This window comes from Neopsephotus bourkii, unplaced genomic scaffold (genome assembly GCF_033783945.1).
Source record: "Neopsephotus bourkii isolate Nb327-2 ecotype Australia unplaced genomic scaffold, CSIRO-AGI_Nbou_v1 NB_1292, whole genome shotgun sequence".
In the NCBI taxonomy this organism is placed as follows: Eukaryota; Metazoa; Chordata; class Aves; order Psittaciformes; family Psittacidae; genus Neopsephotus; species Neopsephotus bourkii.
The window spans coordinates 1856615-1873671 of record NW_026901776.1 but is presented as its reverse complement, the minus strand read 5'-3'; the positions used below and the strand labels follow the sequence as shown (position 1 = coordinate 1873671).

Here is a 17057-nt window from a genome sequence, read left to right as displayed (position 1 = left end):
CAGAAGAGACAGCATGAATCAGGCTCTGAAGGTCTGCCAAATGCAGTTCCCCTCCTTTTTCCAGCAGTGAACACTAACCTTGCAAATTCTCATAAACCAGTTTCTAGCTGTAAGAATTTACTTTTATGAAACTGTAATTAATTAAATAAATTAAGATTTTTTCCATACTTAAAAAGAAACTTTCTGCATCACTATATAAACAGTAGATCTCTTCCTGAAAGACTAGTGTTTAAGTGTGGCTTCGCATCTGTTAAACAGCATACTGGATTAAACAGCAAAGATGCCACAGAAGCTTTGCGATATGCAAATTGAGGTAAAAAACCATGTCACTTTTATCCTATCCTGTATTTGCCTACAAAGTACATTACAATTTGTTTTCAAGACTAAAGGATCTTGAAATATTGAAATAATTAACTACACATTTCTCAACAAAATGTGCAAAACCAAAACAGCGTGTGTGCCTGTGTGTCAAACAACAACTACTCGCATACTGTACACCCAAAAAAGGAACATCATTGCAACCTTCCATTTCTGAATTTTATATAAAAATCCCAGAAAGACTGATTAAAAGTGTTTTACAGAGTTGTACCAAAAATGGAGGAAATAAAACTGGAAAAAATACTCCAAACTGGGTGAGGGTAATTTAAAACCAGAATTCAGATTATAGCTGCTGTACCTGCCCCTCCCACCATCAGCAGCCTGCCCAGCCTCTGGCCTAAAATGTTGTAGAATTTGAGAATTTTACCAGAATCTTTATCAGGATCCCAATTTCAAAGTACCTGAACCGAAAGCATGGCTTTTAAGAATATGAAATTAGTACTTTTAAAGAATTATTTCTTTAGTTACAACTGAGTATTGATACAGCCAATTTATTTTATGACAAAACTGTGGACTGTAAAGAAACAAGGTGGAGGAGCAGAACAGCAAAAAGTCCAGGAGAAAAAACAGAACCAAAAGCTTTCATTAAGGAAACTGCAGATTAATCCTGTTTTGAAATGCATGTAATTAATTCAGGGATTAATAAAAAGACTCCATAACAAAGACCTTAAATGCTACCCAAACCAGCTTGTTTCCATTCTGAATCTCTCTTTTTATTTGCAAAGACTGGCATTACAATTGAAAAGGACTCAAAATGGAGTGATGTACACATCATTGGTGTTTCATGATGCAACTGATGGGAGTCCCTGAATGGATATTGCTTTGCTTTTAAAAAATAATTTAACAAGAAGATCTTCAACTCCACTAATCAATCACAGGTGGCAGAAATGAAAGAAAGAAAAAGAAATCAAAACTACTATCAAATTCATAACATATACATTGTTGGCTGATGACACTTGTTCCAGATGTACAATAAAGCCCACAACACTTTATTACTATGGATATAATTATTGTGAATGTTTTTTCATGTTGATCAACTTGCTTCTGAAAGTTGGTTTTTTTTGATTGTTTTAAACTTGCATAATAAACATGCAATGAAACATTTCTTGTTAAAGTGTTTTTTGCAGTCATCTTGTTTTCAAACAAAGATTTCATAAAGTTGCAGTGTTGTATCAGAGCATTACCAAAATAAGAGCAAAAGCTAAAGAGGAAGGTAAATGTGAAACAAACTTGATGAGAATAACCCAATCTTATCCTGAGACACTCCAGTCTTATTAAAAATATGTGCACATTCAAATCCCTTCCTCCCAAACCCACCAAAACCACAAATAAATATTAACTTGGAAGAAAGGGAAGACATAAAGAAAAAGAAATATGATGTCATCATGTACTCATCTTCTGCATAGCTCAACCCACATATAGTAAGGCACTATTTCCCCACAACTTAAGTGTCCACAACAATCTTTTACAGTGCTCTGTGAACTACATATAGTTCCTTCCAGGATGATGAAATAAACAGGTTTTAATGAGTGTTGCTACCATGTCACCCCATGTGTGATCTTATCGACAAGGGCATCATCTGGCAGTTTCAGAAATAAGCTGTCAAGTCTCTTCCTATGCGTGCATGTTATGTATAGGGATATCTTTTGTGTGTGCAAGTGGTTGGTTTGTTTTCCAGAGTTGCTGTTATTTTTCATTGTTCTTTAATCCAGTGTTCTCAAAGCAAATACACAAGAAAATAAAAGCATAGTTGGATCATTAAAAACAGAGCTTTGGTGCTCCAAAAAGCACACAGCTTTGGGGATTTAAGAAATCTGTTAGACATTCCCAAAGGAGCTGGGAAATACATGGACAAATTTTCATCTGGAAATCCTCATCTCAGCTTAGTTGAGCTGGTCTTCATATTGTTTACGGAAGCAATCACCAGCAGGAAAAAATTCCCAGCAGCGTTCTTGGTACATTTTCCATACATAGGATTCCTGAAACAAAAACAATTTAAATAACATAACTTGATTCAATAAACAAGCACCAACCATGACATTTTTATTTATATACTGCTTCACTTTTTTGATTCCCTGCATATCAGGTTGTTGTATATCGTCCCACAAATTCACATTAACAATTTTGATTAATTAGAGTAGTTTCCTGATATTTGTTACCTAGAAAAAAAGCACTGAAGAAACACATAGAAAAGAACTAGGTAGATCATTCTTATTGCACACCGAGAAGCACTGAAAAGCTCAATCAAAGCTGGTCATGAGACAAATACCAGGGTACGTAGAATATTTTCTGTCACAGAAATTTGACTGAATTTTTGCGTTGGTCATTTCAAAACATGACTATACATTACATAAACTAAAATGGCCTTTAAAGGCATTTCTTAGAAGAGCAGTATTTTTCTGAATTAGTGGTGGCTTTGGGTTTTTTTGGTTTTTTTTAATTTTTTTTTTTATTATTATTATTATTTGTTCAGGTAAGAGCTCTGTCTCTAGCACACCAGAGAATAGTAAAGGATATATTAATTTATTTCCATTTTAATCACACCACTTAAATGTGCTTTTTATTATACAAATTCCATAGTTGAAAGGACATGTGTTATACAAGTTATAGCACCATAGAATCATCTAGCTTAGAAAAGACCTGTAATGCCGTTGGGTCCAACCATAAACCTAACACTGCCAAGTCCACCACTAAACTTTGTCCCTAGAAATTACATAGCATAAACTACTCTCAATTTTCAAATCAGCAGCTAACAGGCTCAAACCTGAACACTTAGTAGAAATCTGGCTTCAGTGAGCATGGGACTGTATGCCAATGTAAAAAAAAAAAAAAAAAAAAGAAATAAAAAAGACTTTTAAAAAATATTTCAGCATGAAATTCTCAAATGACAAATGGATGTTCAAAAACAGCAAAGCAAATACATAACATCTGATACAGGACAAAGCTGAGAGGGTTTATACAAAGAAGATGACTATAATTTCCCAGTACACACACCAGAGTTCAGAAAGAGCTACATAGCAAATCATCCCCCTGACCCAAACCTGTAGGGCTATGTATATGAGTCTTTTAAGGTTTCTTTTTTTTTTTTCTGATCTGCAACATAGGAATGTTTGCTTAGTCAGTTGCAAAACTTCCACTAGAAAAAAAAATGAAACAGTAGTCTGTAAATTTGATACTTTTTTTTTCTTTTTTTTTTTTTTTTACTTTACTTACTTTAAGTATTCTTTAAGGAAGTTGAAGGAATCAGTAGAAGTTTGAAAGAACAATAGCAAAGGAGAAATCTCCAGATTTCTGCCACAGGTTTCATTTTTAATGTATATACAAGCTCTTTCATGTGGAGTTATTCATGAGCATACACAAAGAAGACTGTATATCAATAACAATAAAGGACAAAGACTATTAAAAAGAATCAACAGGAAGAAACTATGAGTGCTGCTTTCATAAGATGCCTAAATGTTCTGTTTCTCATTGCTTTTGTTTATTGTCTGTATTTACATTTTGTGGAAGTAACAATTTAGGAATAACAGGTCAGATAACAAAATAGGAACAGAAAGTACTACAGAATTGATACTCAAACTAATATGAAGCAACCAAAGTCCTAAGAATTGTTTAGAAGGATGAGAATTAAGTTACATACCATATAGGGAGCTATTAATTAGAATACTGCTAGCTTTGCCAAGTCTGAATGATTTTACTTTGGAATCAGTCTTATTTAAAACCTGTTAACATTCATAGAGTTTATCAACCTACCTGTCCTGTATGCTCTGTTTCATCTTTGTTAATAAGATACATGAGAAAAAACCTACAAGCAAAGAAACAGTAATTATGAATACATTAAGCAACCCACAGAGGGATGAATATTTTTTGGATGTACGGCGATAATGCTGTTCATGAACTTACAAGTTCCAGAGTTCTATTTATGATACTATTCTCAGACATTAAATATACTTTCCTGACACTCTTGGCATCCAATCACTGTTCAATGAATAGTATGCTAAAATGTGAAAGATTCAGTTTGATTTACAGTAAATTGCAACAGAGTTTAAAAGAAGAATTACTTAAACATTTTAATTTAAAATTATAATAGACATTTTCTTGCCCAGAAGCGCCAACTTGGAAGCAGACAGAGAACCTCCACTGGAGCTTTGATTAAGAGATTTCTCTTATTGAAATTATGGGCTGGGGATATTTTACTAGTGTATGTAACTCAAGAGCAACATGGGCAGAAAAGAACTTATAATTTAAAAAACACACTGGTCTTGGGGTTTTGAGCTAACTGACAGATATACGGTGATGATTTCAAAATTTCACTCATAATAGACATTCTTTCAAAATACATGTAAAAATATAAACAAAAATATGAACAAAAATGTTGAAAAACATTTCCTTAAGGTATGCACATAGAACATTATTGTATGTTAATTGCGCAGTGCTTTGGAAGCAGGAACAAAATCCCACACGATGGTGTTTTCAATGTATTTTTCTTGTACAACCTGTTTTTCAGGTGGAAGTTCTCTTTTAAGGATGTCCGACTTTACATTAGTCATTAATTTGTGCACATACAGTGCTAGTTCATAAACATAAAAGTCACAATCCATCCATTGCGTCATGCTGACAGCACTATTCTAAAAGTACACTTTGTCACTGGATTTTCAAACGTATTTGACAGGAGAGAAACAGTATGATACACTGATTTTGGACCTGATAAGTGGCTTTATTTCCAGATTTAAAAGACTGAGTTCAGTGGTCACTGATCTGCTTGTATTTTCCAGAGGTGAACCTTGGTCTGATCCCTTCCCTCTCTAGCTTCTCGTACCAGTTCCCTTACTTCCCCCTTTGTCCCAGGTTTCCTTTGTCAGCCTCAACACTCCACTCACAAAATTTTGTCCAATGTAAGCTTTCCCTCTTTTATCTCACTCCTTTGCTTGTACATTATTGTCTCTAGGCCAGGTCATATTGTTCCTCTGCACCTTACACACAATTCACTTTTACAGCTCCACAGTAACATACTAAGTGTCTGGTTTCCATCTAGCTCACACAAACCTGGTGTGTCAGAACCAAGCTGGAAACAAGGTAACAAAGTTTGTTCAGTCCTCATTCCTATCCTCCCAGAGTGATACATTCAGACAGCCTGAGCGTACATTAAAGCCAAACTGTACTATTACTTATGCAAAAGAGCTAATCAGGTACTTTAAGAGTGCAAGGGTCATGACTTAGTGAGGAGTTCATTTTTACTGTACTCACAAATAATTGGCCAAGTTGTGCTCCTGTAGTGTGTGTGTTTCAAAGCCATGGGGCACTGTGTCAAAGTAGTCATTTCCTATTCCACAGATAAAGCACTTTGTCTAGAAGAAAGAATAGAGAGCACTTGAACACTATATATAACCCTGTCCCCCTTTGAGAAAAAGCCAATAAAAACATAACAAGTTTCTTGAAAATAGCAATGCATTACTTGTAATATGTGCTGAATAAAAAAGCTTTTCCTTTAATGATTGGGACTATGTACCTCAGACAAAACACGTGAATTAAAGTTTAACTGCCCTCAGAATAGCTTCTTTGCCAACTGTAAGTGAACAATTATGAGAAAGAATGGCATACAACAGTCAAAGCTCATTTTGATTTTTTCCCTTTAACACTGCAAGTAGCACTCACTGTAACATCCAGCAATATTTACCTCAATGCCTGCTGTGCTTGTTCAACTGAAACTGAATGTGCTTAAAGTTCATATTATGAAACATAGTAGGTTTGCAACACTTTCCCTAGGTGTTATAGGCATATTTAAGCAACAGCATAGAAAACTACCAAGTATAGGGTACTTTCAGACTTAGATTGAAAGGACATTGTTACCTCAACAAAGAAACTGAGATCTGAGATGAAGTGTAACATGACAGTGTTGACACTGTAGCCTGAATACACAAAAGACTTAAGTAGCCACAAGCATGTAATTCATTATAATATACAGAAATGTACAAAGATTTTTCTTGTTTATAAAAATGAAGATACAGGGATTAGTCTACACTTTAAAAAGTAATCAGAAAAAAGGTGTTAGTCTTTCTGTGTGAATTTTTGTTAACTTATAAATGACAGCAAGAAACTGGCCACATTTAATCTGGAGGTATTTAAAAATCCATACTAGGAATGGGAAAACAAATCCAAAATACACTTAGAGCAGAGTATCAGTTTAGAGACCTTTGTTTATGTCCCATGCAAAGACACATACCAGATAGCACCTAGCACCTGTCAAAGCATAGCATACCTCTTTCACAGGAGGCAGCACAGAGTGGTAAATGCCATTCAAAACCTGGATGCTAGCAGTTTTCTCTTCATAAAATTGTCTAAAAAGAATGTCACTGGGTACTAACAGAACTGCTTATGTAAGTTCTTATATTTTGTTACATACAAAAAAGTCAATTAAAAAAATCTCAGCTATTATGTCCATCTAATGAACTGAGATGTGACAGTAGAATCTCATCCAGGATATCTGACATTGGACCATGTACAGAACTGTATTTTCCTCTTAGTTTAAAATATTATCCGCTAAGGTTTTGATTGAAAACACATATTCATAAACCTGAAAATAGGGTATAGTTCACCAATCAAATGTTCTTACCTCCATGTCTTCCTTAACTTGTTCTTGCTGATCTCTTAATTCACCAAAAGCATCAATAATTAAACCTAGGGTTTAAGTTAAAATTATAGTTAATGCTCAAGAACAGAAGTGTGACAAAGAATATTTGGAAATCCAGGGATAACTCTGACAAAGAACATTAAACAAGAGTCTTGTACAAAAATTCTACAAGCCAATATATATTTCAAAGACCAAAAAGAACATGTGAAGAAAAATTAGCAAGTTAAAGAACATGGCTATCAGTAACATCACTGAATCACAGAATTGTCCAGTTTGGGAAGGACCTCTGGCGATCATCTAGTCTGATCTCCCTGCTAAGACAGGTTCACCTAGGGCGGGTCACACAGGATCACATCCAGGTGGATTTTTAATATCTCCGGACAAAGAAACTCTACAACCTCTCTGGGCAGCCTGTGCCAGTGCTCTGTTATGGTCAAAGTAAAAAAACCTTTTCCTCACATTCAGATGGAACTTCCTGTGTTTCACTTTGTGCCCACTGCCCTTTATCTATCTTCTATTCAACCAGTTCTCACTCCACCTCAGTGTTCATTCATTCAATCCACACTTCCTAACCTTACCTATAAGGATGTTATGGGAGACAGTGTCAAAAGGCTTGCTGAAGTCAAGGTCGAAAACATCCACTGCTCTCCCCTCATCTACCCAGCCAATCATTTCATCACAGAAGGCTATGAGATTGGTCAAGAAAGATTTCCCCTTGGTGAATCCACAGTGACTACTCCTGATAACCTTCTTTTCCTTCACATGCTTAGAGATAACATCCAATATGAGTTGTTCCATCACCTTTCCAAGGACTGAGGTGAGATCAACTGGCCTGTACTTTCCTGGGTTCTCCCTTCTTGCCCTTTCTGAAGGCTGGAGTGACACTGGCTTTTCTTCAGCCCTCAGGCACCTCTCCTGACTCTCCAGGATGATGGAGAGTGGCTTAGCAATAACATCTGCCAGCTCCCTCAGGACTTGTGGGTGTATCCCACCAAGGTCCATGGGTTTGTGGGCATCAAGTTTGCCTAAATGATCTCTAACCTGATGTTCCTCAACCAAGGGAAAGTCTTCCTTCCTCCAGGCTTTATCTCTTGCCTCCAGGGTCTGGAATTCCTGATGGCTGGCCTTCGTAAAGACTTTGTAAAGCAAAGAAGGCACTTAGTAACTCTGCTTTCTCTGTGTTCTTTGTCACAGCCAGCAGTATCATTTGGAATTATAAAATGTTTTATTTACAGTGCCAGAGTTCAGGGATTAATTACATGGCAGATGCAGAAAGGCCTGTACGTAGCACTGTGAATTCTCATTATTGTTGCCATTCAGTACAAGGTTCCACTGTCAGAACTTTATGGAAGTAAAAGGTCATTTCAGAGAGGTACAGAAAGAAGATAAACCACCACAAGCTCTATGGCTCAGATTCTAAATTATTTTTGATTCTCCCTTTTCTTACAGCCATACAAAGGACTAACTCCACAGTCACTACTGATACCGCTGTGCTGTAAAACTGATGAATACCAGATGAGAATTATACTCAAAGGTTGACAGCTACAGCCTCTACTCTTCAGCCACTCACAAAATAAAGAAATAAACAGTATGAGATAGGCCACATCACACTATAAAAAAATTCTGCACCCTCCAAAGCACCTTAAAAAACTTTTTGCTTGAGTAAGAGTTACAAATAATATACCACAAGCTCCGAGTATCGCTGATTATTTACAGGAGGCTTTTAGAAAAGGCAATGAGAAGATAGAAACTGTAGTGATGCCAGCAGGGCACAAAAAACAAGGAGGTTTTTTAGCTTCCACTGATCCTGTTAAAAGCCTGTTGATTTTACAGAAAGAAGAGAGTATGGATAAAAGCCGGATGGGTGTGATTTACTATATAAATCTGTGCTTCACGATCCTCGCTGGCTGAAGCTTAGGTGTGCAATTACCATAGCACTAAAATGTTTGTACTGCAAAATAACACTTTCAGTCCATGGATTACAAACGTATACCTTGAATAATTGCAAGCAGAATGACAATCACAAAGAAGAAGAAAGTGATGTCAAAGATAATCCGATAGATTTCATATTCATCTCCTGCTGGATCCTCTATTTCATCACCAATGCCTCCACCAGCACGCACTCCAACATACATGTGAAACATGTAGCACTAGAAAACACAAAATAAAGGGATACAATATTTGTCTGCTGCTAAAAGTAAAAATACCCATTGTTGCAAATTCAGCAATTGGCAGAACTGGAATATGGTCTAGGAACTATGCTATGTCAACTATTTGTGTCATCTTTTTCTTCCCTTTGAGGTCATGTATATTTCTGAGGGAGGTGAAATGCTGCTGTGCTGCATTGTTTCACGTTCTGTCATTGCAAACCATGATTCAGATACAATCACTTCAGTAATGTACAAGTAGGAAAAGCCATTACCATCCCCCCAAACCAAACAAACAAAACCACAACCAAAAAACTGCAACCAAATGAAGAAAAAACCCCACAACAACCAAAAAAACCCAAACAAACAAACAAACAAAAAACCACAACAAAAAGCAAACCAAAACAAAACCCCACAATTAGAGATTTGTGGAGAAGACAGGCTAGTTTGTAACAAAAAAATTCTGAGACTAATACTGTGACACAGTGATCTGATAAATGGTTTAACAGGTTTCTCAGTACAGTTATGTGTGATGCCAGCAATGCAAAATTTCCAGTTTATTGTGCTATAATTTAATAGAAAATTATGACACCATTGTCAGAGGTCCAAAGCAGGAGACTGGGTCCTTTTCTTTAAAGTAACTTTGCAAACTACAGGTCCAAAGTTCTCACTCCCTATCAGAAAGTAGCAATGACAATAACAGTAACTTTTAAATGGTGTCAGTTCCCTAGGGGAGTTCAATATTACATGATATACTGAAATAGATCTAACTTTGTTGTACAAGACTCTCCTTTTGGAAGGATAGTAACAGCAGCACATTTTAGAAATTCTTTGTGGTTTACCTCTACCTATCATCCACAACTGCAAAGCCATCACGTCTTCTATTCATTTACAGATGTGTTTGTTTAATATACACAGGGTATACTCTAGTTGTTAGGGATTGTATTTGTATTTGTTCCTTTGCCTTCAACTACAGTCTTTCCTATCGATGGCTAATGACATGACTGTATGAATAGGAATTACAAAAAGATCAGGACAAAACCACAACAGTTCAAGAAAAAACCCAGAAAGCAAAATAAGACTTACTGTTAGCATATCATCGCATTTCATGTCTGGCATATCACCATCTTCACTCTTGTTGTAGAACTTGCGGAAAAAATTAAATGCCACTACTGTATACAAGTATACTACTACTGCCAGTAATCCCACTGTTAGAACAAGCTGGAAGACAAAATCATAGAGTGGATATAACACCACCATGTAATTATGCTATACAATTTTCTTTGAGAGAAGGAAAGTAACAATAATTTATATGTATTAGCAGAAGGAAAACTTTACTTTTTATCTGTCTTGTATCTTTGCAATATGTGGTAATAAATCTGCATACTTTCATGCAAACGTTGTGCATTTCACTTGTTTTATTTTGAAGGAAAAAAATGCTTTAGAAGCACAATTACGAAGACAAATCTTACAAAATCTAATGGATACATATAGTCAAGAAATACATTAGAATTATATAATTCCCACACAATCAGACAAAACCATCTTAAACTTTACTACCTAATAGTACTACTATTAACATTACCTATTATAGAATTATGATACAGTATTTCCACTCATTTAATACTAAAACATCTGTATATGTTTTAATACTAAAACATCTGTATATGTATATCTGTATAAATACTGTAAACATTTTGTTTACATCTATGGAATCACATATAAAACTATTTCTAATATTATAATATCTATCTCAGAGAAGCAGCAAGAAATGCCCCACTGCTCAACTGCAGCATCATTAAAATTTTGCCTTCAGCTTTATGGAAAGCAGCTGGAAGTATTTCTCTTGCACAGCTGCCAGACCTAAAAAGTTCCCAATCATAAAAAATGTCACTTCACTTCATAGGTAATTAGATAATTTACAAAACTTCAGGACTATTCTTAATTTCAGATTTCATAGCTTCTGTAGAAAAAAAATTCTTATTATCAAAAAGCTGAGTTTCTCAAACAGTCCTCTAACAGAAACAGTAAGTCCCAACTGAACCTGTCTTTAGATGAAATGTGAAAAAAAAAAATTAACAGCAACTTTATGACACAGTTGCTTGTAACAATGAGCTACTGTCATATATCCTAGTCCCACTTTCTTATGCTTATAAACACCATTGGCTAGTTGCCCCACTAACCTAAGTTCTAAACTTTACAATGAAAGAACAATTCTGTTGTGAATCTGCAGAGCACCTGAGTTAAGTCATGAAAAAATCTGCCCTGTAAGTGAAAAAGCTGGAAAGAGATGACAGCTGATACCTGTTTACCATTGTGGGTCACTGATGACAGGATAGTTCGTAATGTCTTGAATCCCATTGCAATGTCAAGGAGATGAGCAGCAAAGAAAAAATTGTTGTAATGGCCAAGGACTGACATGGTCATGTACCACGCTAGGTAAAGGAAAGACTAACAGAAAAAAACAAGTACATCACAAAATAAAACTCACTGCCTATTATCTTTAACTTAATTCAAAACACTAAGGAAATTGCTTGACTGCTCTTTTCTTTAAATAGTTTGTTTTGCGTTTTTTTTAACATGGAATTTGCTTGAGATCTGTAAGAATTTTCTCTGTGCAAAAAATGTTAAATCAGCAAACAAAGAGTTCACAATACATGTTCAAAATTGATGTATTCTAAATTTTAATTTGTAAAAACTAATTTTGAAATTGCCAAGCCCTTATATTTAAATGTTTGTAATGTAAATTTTTTTGTTGATTTAAACGATTTGTTTATGAATTTCTAAATAATTACATTTAAATATTAAATCACGAAGGTGATTAATGACATGAAAAGACTGTAAGCAACAAAAGGAATTTCATAGTTCAAACTACTACAGCTACTACTTAAACATGTAAGTAGTATTGAAGTAGCTTACTATTACTACAAATGTTAATTTCATCATTTGCGCTATCATTTAATTTTTATTGGAATTACATATTTATAACAGAAATCCCTCCCTTAGAACAATACAGACCATGCTGTCAGTAGACCTGGTGACTTACTGTTCTAGTCTTTCTCATCTAAAGTCCTATTACACTTTCATTGTCTTAGTTCTAAAATTGTTTGTTACCCAAACATTTTTTCCACCTGCAATAAAGCTGAGCTAGGCAAACAATAATTGTACGACTCACATATTTTCCACATACATTAACTATACCAATCAGATTACTCCAGAAATATTCAAGTGTTCATAAGGTTTATGAACAATATGAAAAATGGCAGTTAGAATTTGAATAGTACTCTAATTCTACAGTGCAGTGCTTGCTTATTGCTTCTGAATAAAGCACATCAGAAGGGGACAGGAATTGATCGAATACTCTAAAACCTGTGCAACTGGGAATAGATTTCAGCAATGTCTTTCTAAGCTTCTAAGATTTTCTTCACCTATGCAGTAAATTAAATACAATCCAGAGTATTTCATACCTCCCTTTGAAGAACTTTGGGCTAAAAACTGTATATTGCCTTGTAGAAAGTTAATATATACATACATGTGCAGACATATATATATACACAAACATACTTTCATAAACTTACATTATCAGTGAAAACAACTCCTAATTTCCACATCTGATACTTAACATCAATGGAATTTAACCTGTAAAAATAAATAAATGAGCTTCATTTCACAACACACAAAAAAAAAAAGCTGATTTATTTCTCCAAAAGCTGAAACACATCAGAACCTTGTTCTAATTCACATTTTACTCTGGAATGGACCCATCAAAAAAAAACCAACAAAAAACAAAAAACAAAACAAAACAAAACAAAAACCAATAAAGGAGCAAAAAAATTGGGGACAGAAAATATTTATAGATACCTGTTTGGATTCATCAAAAATAATGCTGATTGATGTCTGTAATGTTATCATATGCACACAAGTGAAATTAACTTTGTAATACATGGAAAAAAAGAGTTTTGTTTTTTTTTCCATGTTACCCATCTAAGCCTAAAGCCAAAAAGGTCAGAGAATCTGGAACCCAAAAATGCCACTTTTATACCATTAGTTATGATAGCATATTACGATACCTTTGGGTGATACAATTAGATGACATTAAAGATAAACAAAGGAGGTGAAATGAATCTTGGAGCCTATATCCTTTGCTTTTCCCACTAATATCAGGATAAATGTGAATGAGAGAAATGTACATTAAAAGCTGTTGCAGAAAAAGACCTAGGGTTCTTGGTGGATTGCAAGTTGAACATAAGCCAGCAAAGGAAACTCACTGCAAAGTAGGCTAACGGTACTTTGTGGTCCATAAGGAGGATCGCTTCCAACAGGTTGGGGAAGGTGACCCTTCCCCTCTAAGTTGGCACTGGTAAGGCCACACCTGGAATGCTGGGTCCAGATCTGGGATCCCAGTTTCTTCCACAGTTTTTTTTCTTTGTTGTATTAGCCTTCCACTGCTCTCTTCAGCAAACTATCACATTGTACAGACTAGTACTGCAAACTGTTCTCTCCAAAATTTTGACTTGTATTTCTTTGATTAATATCTTTAAATATTAATCCTCTTCCCACTTTATCAACATAAATAAATATCTCAACTTTAGGCTACATTTTTTGCACTAGAATTGAAACCATTAACTCACTTGAAGCACTTTTTTTATCCCCTATAGAGAAGTGATACAACTTAGCAAACACAATGTACACTTGACTTTTTTCTTTTTGGAAAGGCTTGGATCATCTGTAGTAAATAAATGAAAACAATCTAAAAAATCTGGATCATAATTCAGGAGCAAATATAAATAATAGCATGAAAAATGTCATCTGTTCTACTTTTATCCTTAAAATGTGAGTGAATTTAGTGTTCCTAAAGAGAAGAGCTGCTGACAGTATCTAAACAAGTGGAAATAATGCTGACAGATGTAATACAGCCACCATATATGAAAGCATATAGTACTTCTATGCCAGATGTCTATATGGAATTATCTGAAGCTTTAGAAGGAATACCAAGAGTTAAACCCTGGCCTACTGAGGTCTGAATGGGTTGCCCAAGGAAGCTGTGACTGCTTCATCCCTGGCAGTGTTCAAGGCCAGGTTGGACAGAGCCTTGGGTGACATGGTTTAGTGTGAGGTGTCCCTGCCCATGGCAGGGGTTTGGAGCTAGGTGATCTTGAGGTCCCTTCCAACCCTAACTATTCTACGAGTTTATGATTCTATAGCTGAAGCCACTAACAACATAAAGTTAATAGTTTTATTTGAATATTACTCTACCGAGGAATACTTTGTCACTCAAATACCAAAATCCTACTTGTATTATATACTTTTTATTTATTTTCTAATACAATAAAACATTAACACCATTTTAACACATAAAGCTATAAGGCAAAAGAGACAAGTTGAGCCTCCTGTAAAATAGTACAAACACTACATATATATAAATGAAGCTACTAAATTGAAAAAAAAAAGCATTAAATCAAACTTAGCTCAAGGTCTCTATTCCAAAGAATCTACAGCCTATTTTAATTGAGAATTCATTTTTCCTTCTGAGGAGTATTAGTCCACTTGAACAAAAACTGGAAAGCAGAAGAAATGTAGTAGAAGTTTTCTGATTTATGAAAGATTTTATCCTTGCATTCAAATTTGCCCAAGGCAGGACTTTCATACATACATTCTACTTCTATGCAGAAAATGTTTAGATTATACAACAACTCATTTAGGGTCAATTTTTTTGCCCTTTATTAGCAGTGAATTATAGTCATTTGCCTCCACTGAACTTTCATAGGCCTATACATTTAGCTCAGAGCAGGCAAAAGAGTACCTTTTATTATTTATGCTCTGTAAAGAAAGAAATAACATAGGCATAGAGACTAATGGTGAATTCTAGGGTGTCTTATCTCGTTAAATAAGATTCAACAGACTTGAAATTTCTTTTATTGTAACCATTTTATTTATTTTATTTCTGTTTGTTTCTTTTTCTTTTTTTTTTTTTTTAATGTATGCAAAGGCAACAGACTGCAAGGTTAACAAATCAAGAACATATACAGAACCCTAGAATGGTTTGTGTTGGAAGGAACCTGCCATGGACAGGGACGCCTCCCACTAGACTGGCTGCTCAAAGCCACATGCAACCTGGCCTTGAACACAGCCAGGGATGGGGCAGGGACAACTTCTATGGGCAGCCTGCGCCAGGGCCTCCCAACCCTCACAGTGAACCTCGCATGAGGTGACACTAAACTTTTTTAAAGAATGAGAGCTGATCACGGGTTTCTAGGCACATTGATGGCATGGTCAGCAATTGGTTTTGCTTTATTATTCCTCTATGACAGACAACAACTCTGTGGAAACAAAAACTTAAGGCTTCATCTAAATTTCTTCCATGGTGATTCTGTCCATAGTGGGTGATATTTACCATCTGATAGGATTGCAGAGATGATATTTGTATAACAAACCAACTACATATATTAGAGAAATAAAAACGACACGTTTGGTTTTTTTTTTTCTTTCAACTGTACAAGGGTGGAAAGATGCATCTATAACAAAACATGCATTCATATCTTGAAAGAAATTACTAGTATCAAAGGTGGCCAAACTGTGCTGTGCTTCAGATACTACAGAGTACTCAAAGATGAATCTAGCATGCTTCCATTTCACTAAAACCAGGAATGCTTCTTGAACATTCAAATGGCTTCTCCAACAACAGTCTAGCACAGCTAAGAGCTGCTGACACAATTTTCTATTAAAAAAATTTCCAGCCCCAAATTTACTAATCAAAATTCATAGAAAACTGTCTTAGAATGAAAAAAAAAAAGAGTAAAAAATATTAAGAACAGTTTCTCACTCAAACTCTGTTTAATAAAGTATATGGGTGGCAAAATGAACCAAAACCTCCGGAAATTTATTTCCAAAATTATTGTTGTAGCAATTTCTTACTTTATTCTGACCCAATACACCTCACTTCTAGCGTCTGACATATTCTTGTGACCGTATTCCACCTATTCATTTTCTCACATATGAAATACCACAAACAGGACTGCTTATGGACAGGACTGTTCATTTTTCCCTATCTTAATTTTTAAAGTACAGCTGATATGGATAGCAAAGAAACGATGACATGCATAATACTGCATTGTCCTGTTTATTTCTTCTCACTACCTTGATCAAGTAGCAGAAAGACTAAAAAGAGTATGAGATCATACAGAATTTAAGCTCTAGGGCAATGAATCAAAAAGGAACAGTAAGTTTTCAAGTTTCTCTTGAAATATCATTATGTAGTATTATTTTAGATTAATTTCCTAGACTGAATGACATTTGACTTCTGCACTACTGAACAGTCTGTCATACACTGTAGTACTGTAGCTGTAGTAGCAGCTGAGTTTAGCAACAGTGAAGGATGGCATGGCGTGAGAATGCACAGTGGGAATAAACGACAGGAAAGTTGTGAGACATTGCCTGCATTATCTTTGGCTGCCACCTGCACTAGTATTTCATCACCTTTAACAACACCTAGCCATTTTACAGCTTCTTTCTTTAGGCCTACTGCATTCAGCTGTTCCAGGTATAACTTTGTAAGTTTTCAAAAGTTATTCTTCCCTTCAAAAAAAAAAATAAATCCTCCATCAATCAAATGCTGCTAACATTAACTGGAATCAGAAAACGCTGAACTATTCAGCTTGAATTATTTTAATGTTTGTACATCAGAGCTGTTCAGAGCAGCTACATGGCATTGCCACCTGAGGAATAACTATCATTATTTTCATTTCAAACGGAAAAATAGCCTTGCAGCAGAATTTAACCTTTTTCCAAAATGACAGACAAACTAAAACTGGGAAGATTCAGTTTTAATTAGTTAGCTCATTGCATGAATTTTCTTAACAGATATTGAAATTTTTTGTTAAAGGTCCTTTCACACTGTTTCAGGA

At 35.2% G+C, this 17057-nt stretch overlaps 1 protein-coding gene across 6 annotated transcripts in view; it reads right to left on the bottom strand.

Annotated features, from left to right (window-relative positions):
• Positions 1-853: 853 nt before the first annotated feature.
• The window catches only part of RYR2 (ryanodine receptor 2), a 381518-nt gene continuing 365314 nt past the window's right edge, over positions 854-17057 (bottom strand). For all 6 annotated transcript variants that reach the window (XM_061365725.1, XM_061365727.1, XM_061365728.1 and 3 more), the window contains 8 exons: positions 12732-12792; positions 11458-11604; positions 10240-10374; positions 9000-9156; positions 6989-7053; positions 5623-5723; positions 4129-4180; positions 854-2357 (listed from right to left, as the gene is read on the bottom strand). In XM_061365725.1, coding sequence (XP_061221709.1) covers positions 2262-2357; positions 4129-4180; positions 5623-5723; positions 6989-7053; positions 9000-9156; positions 10240-10374; positions 11458-11604; positions 12732-12792 — 814 coding nt within the window. In that variant the 3' untranslated portion in view covers positions 854-2261. The remainder of the gene's footprint in view (positions 2358-4128; positions 4181-5622; positions 5724-6988; positions 7054-8999; positions 9157-10239; positions 10375-11457; positions 11605-12731; positions 12793-17057) is intronic.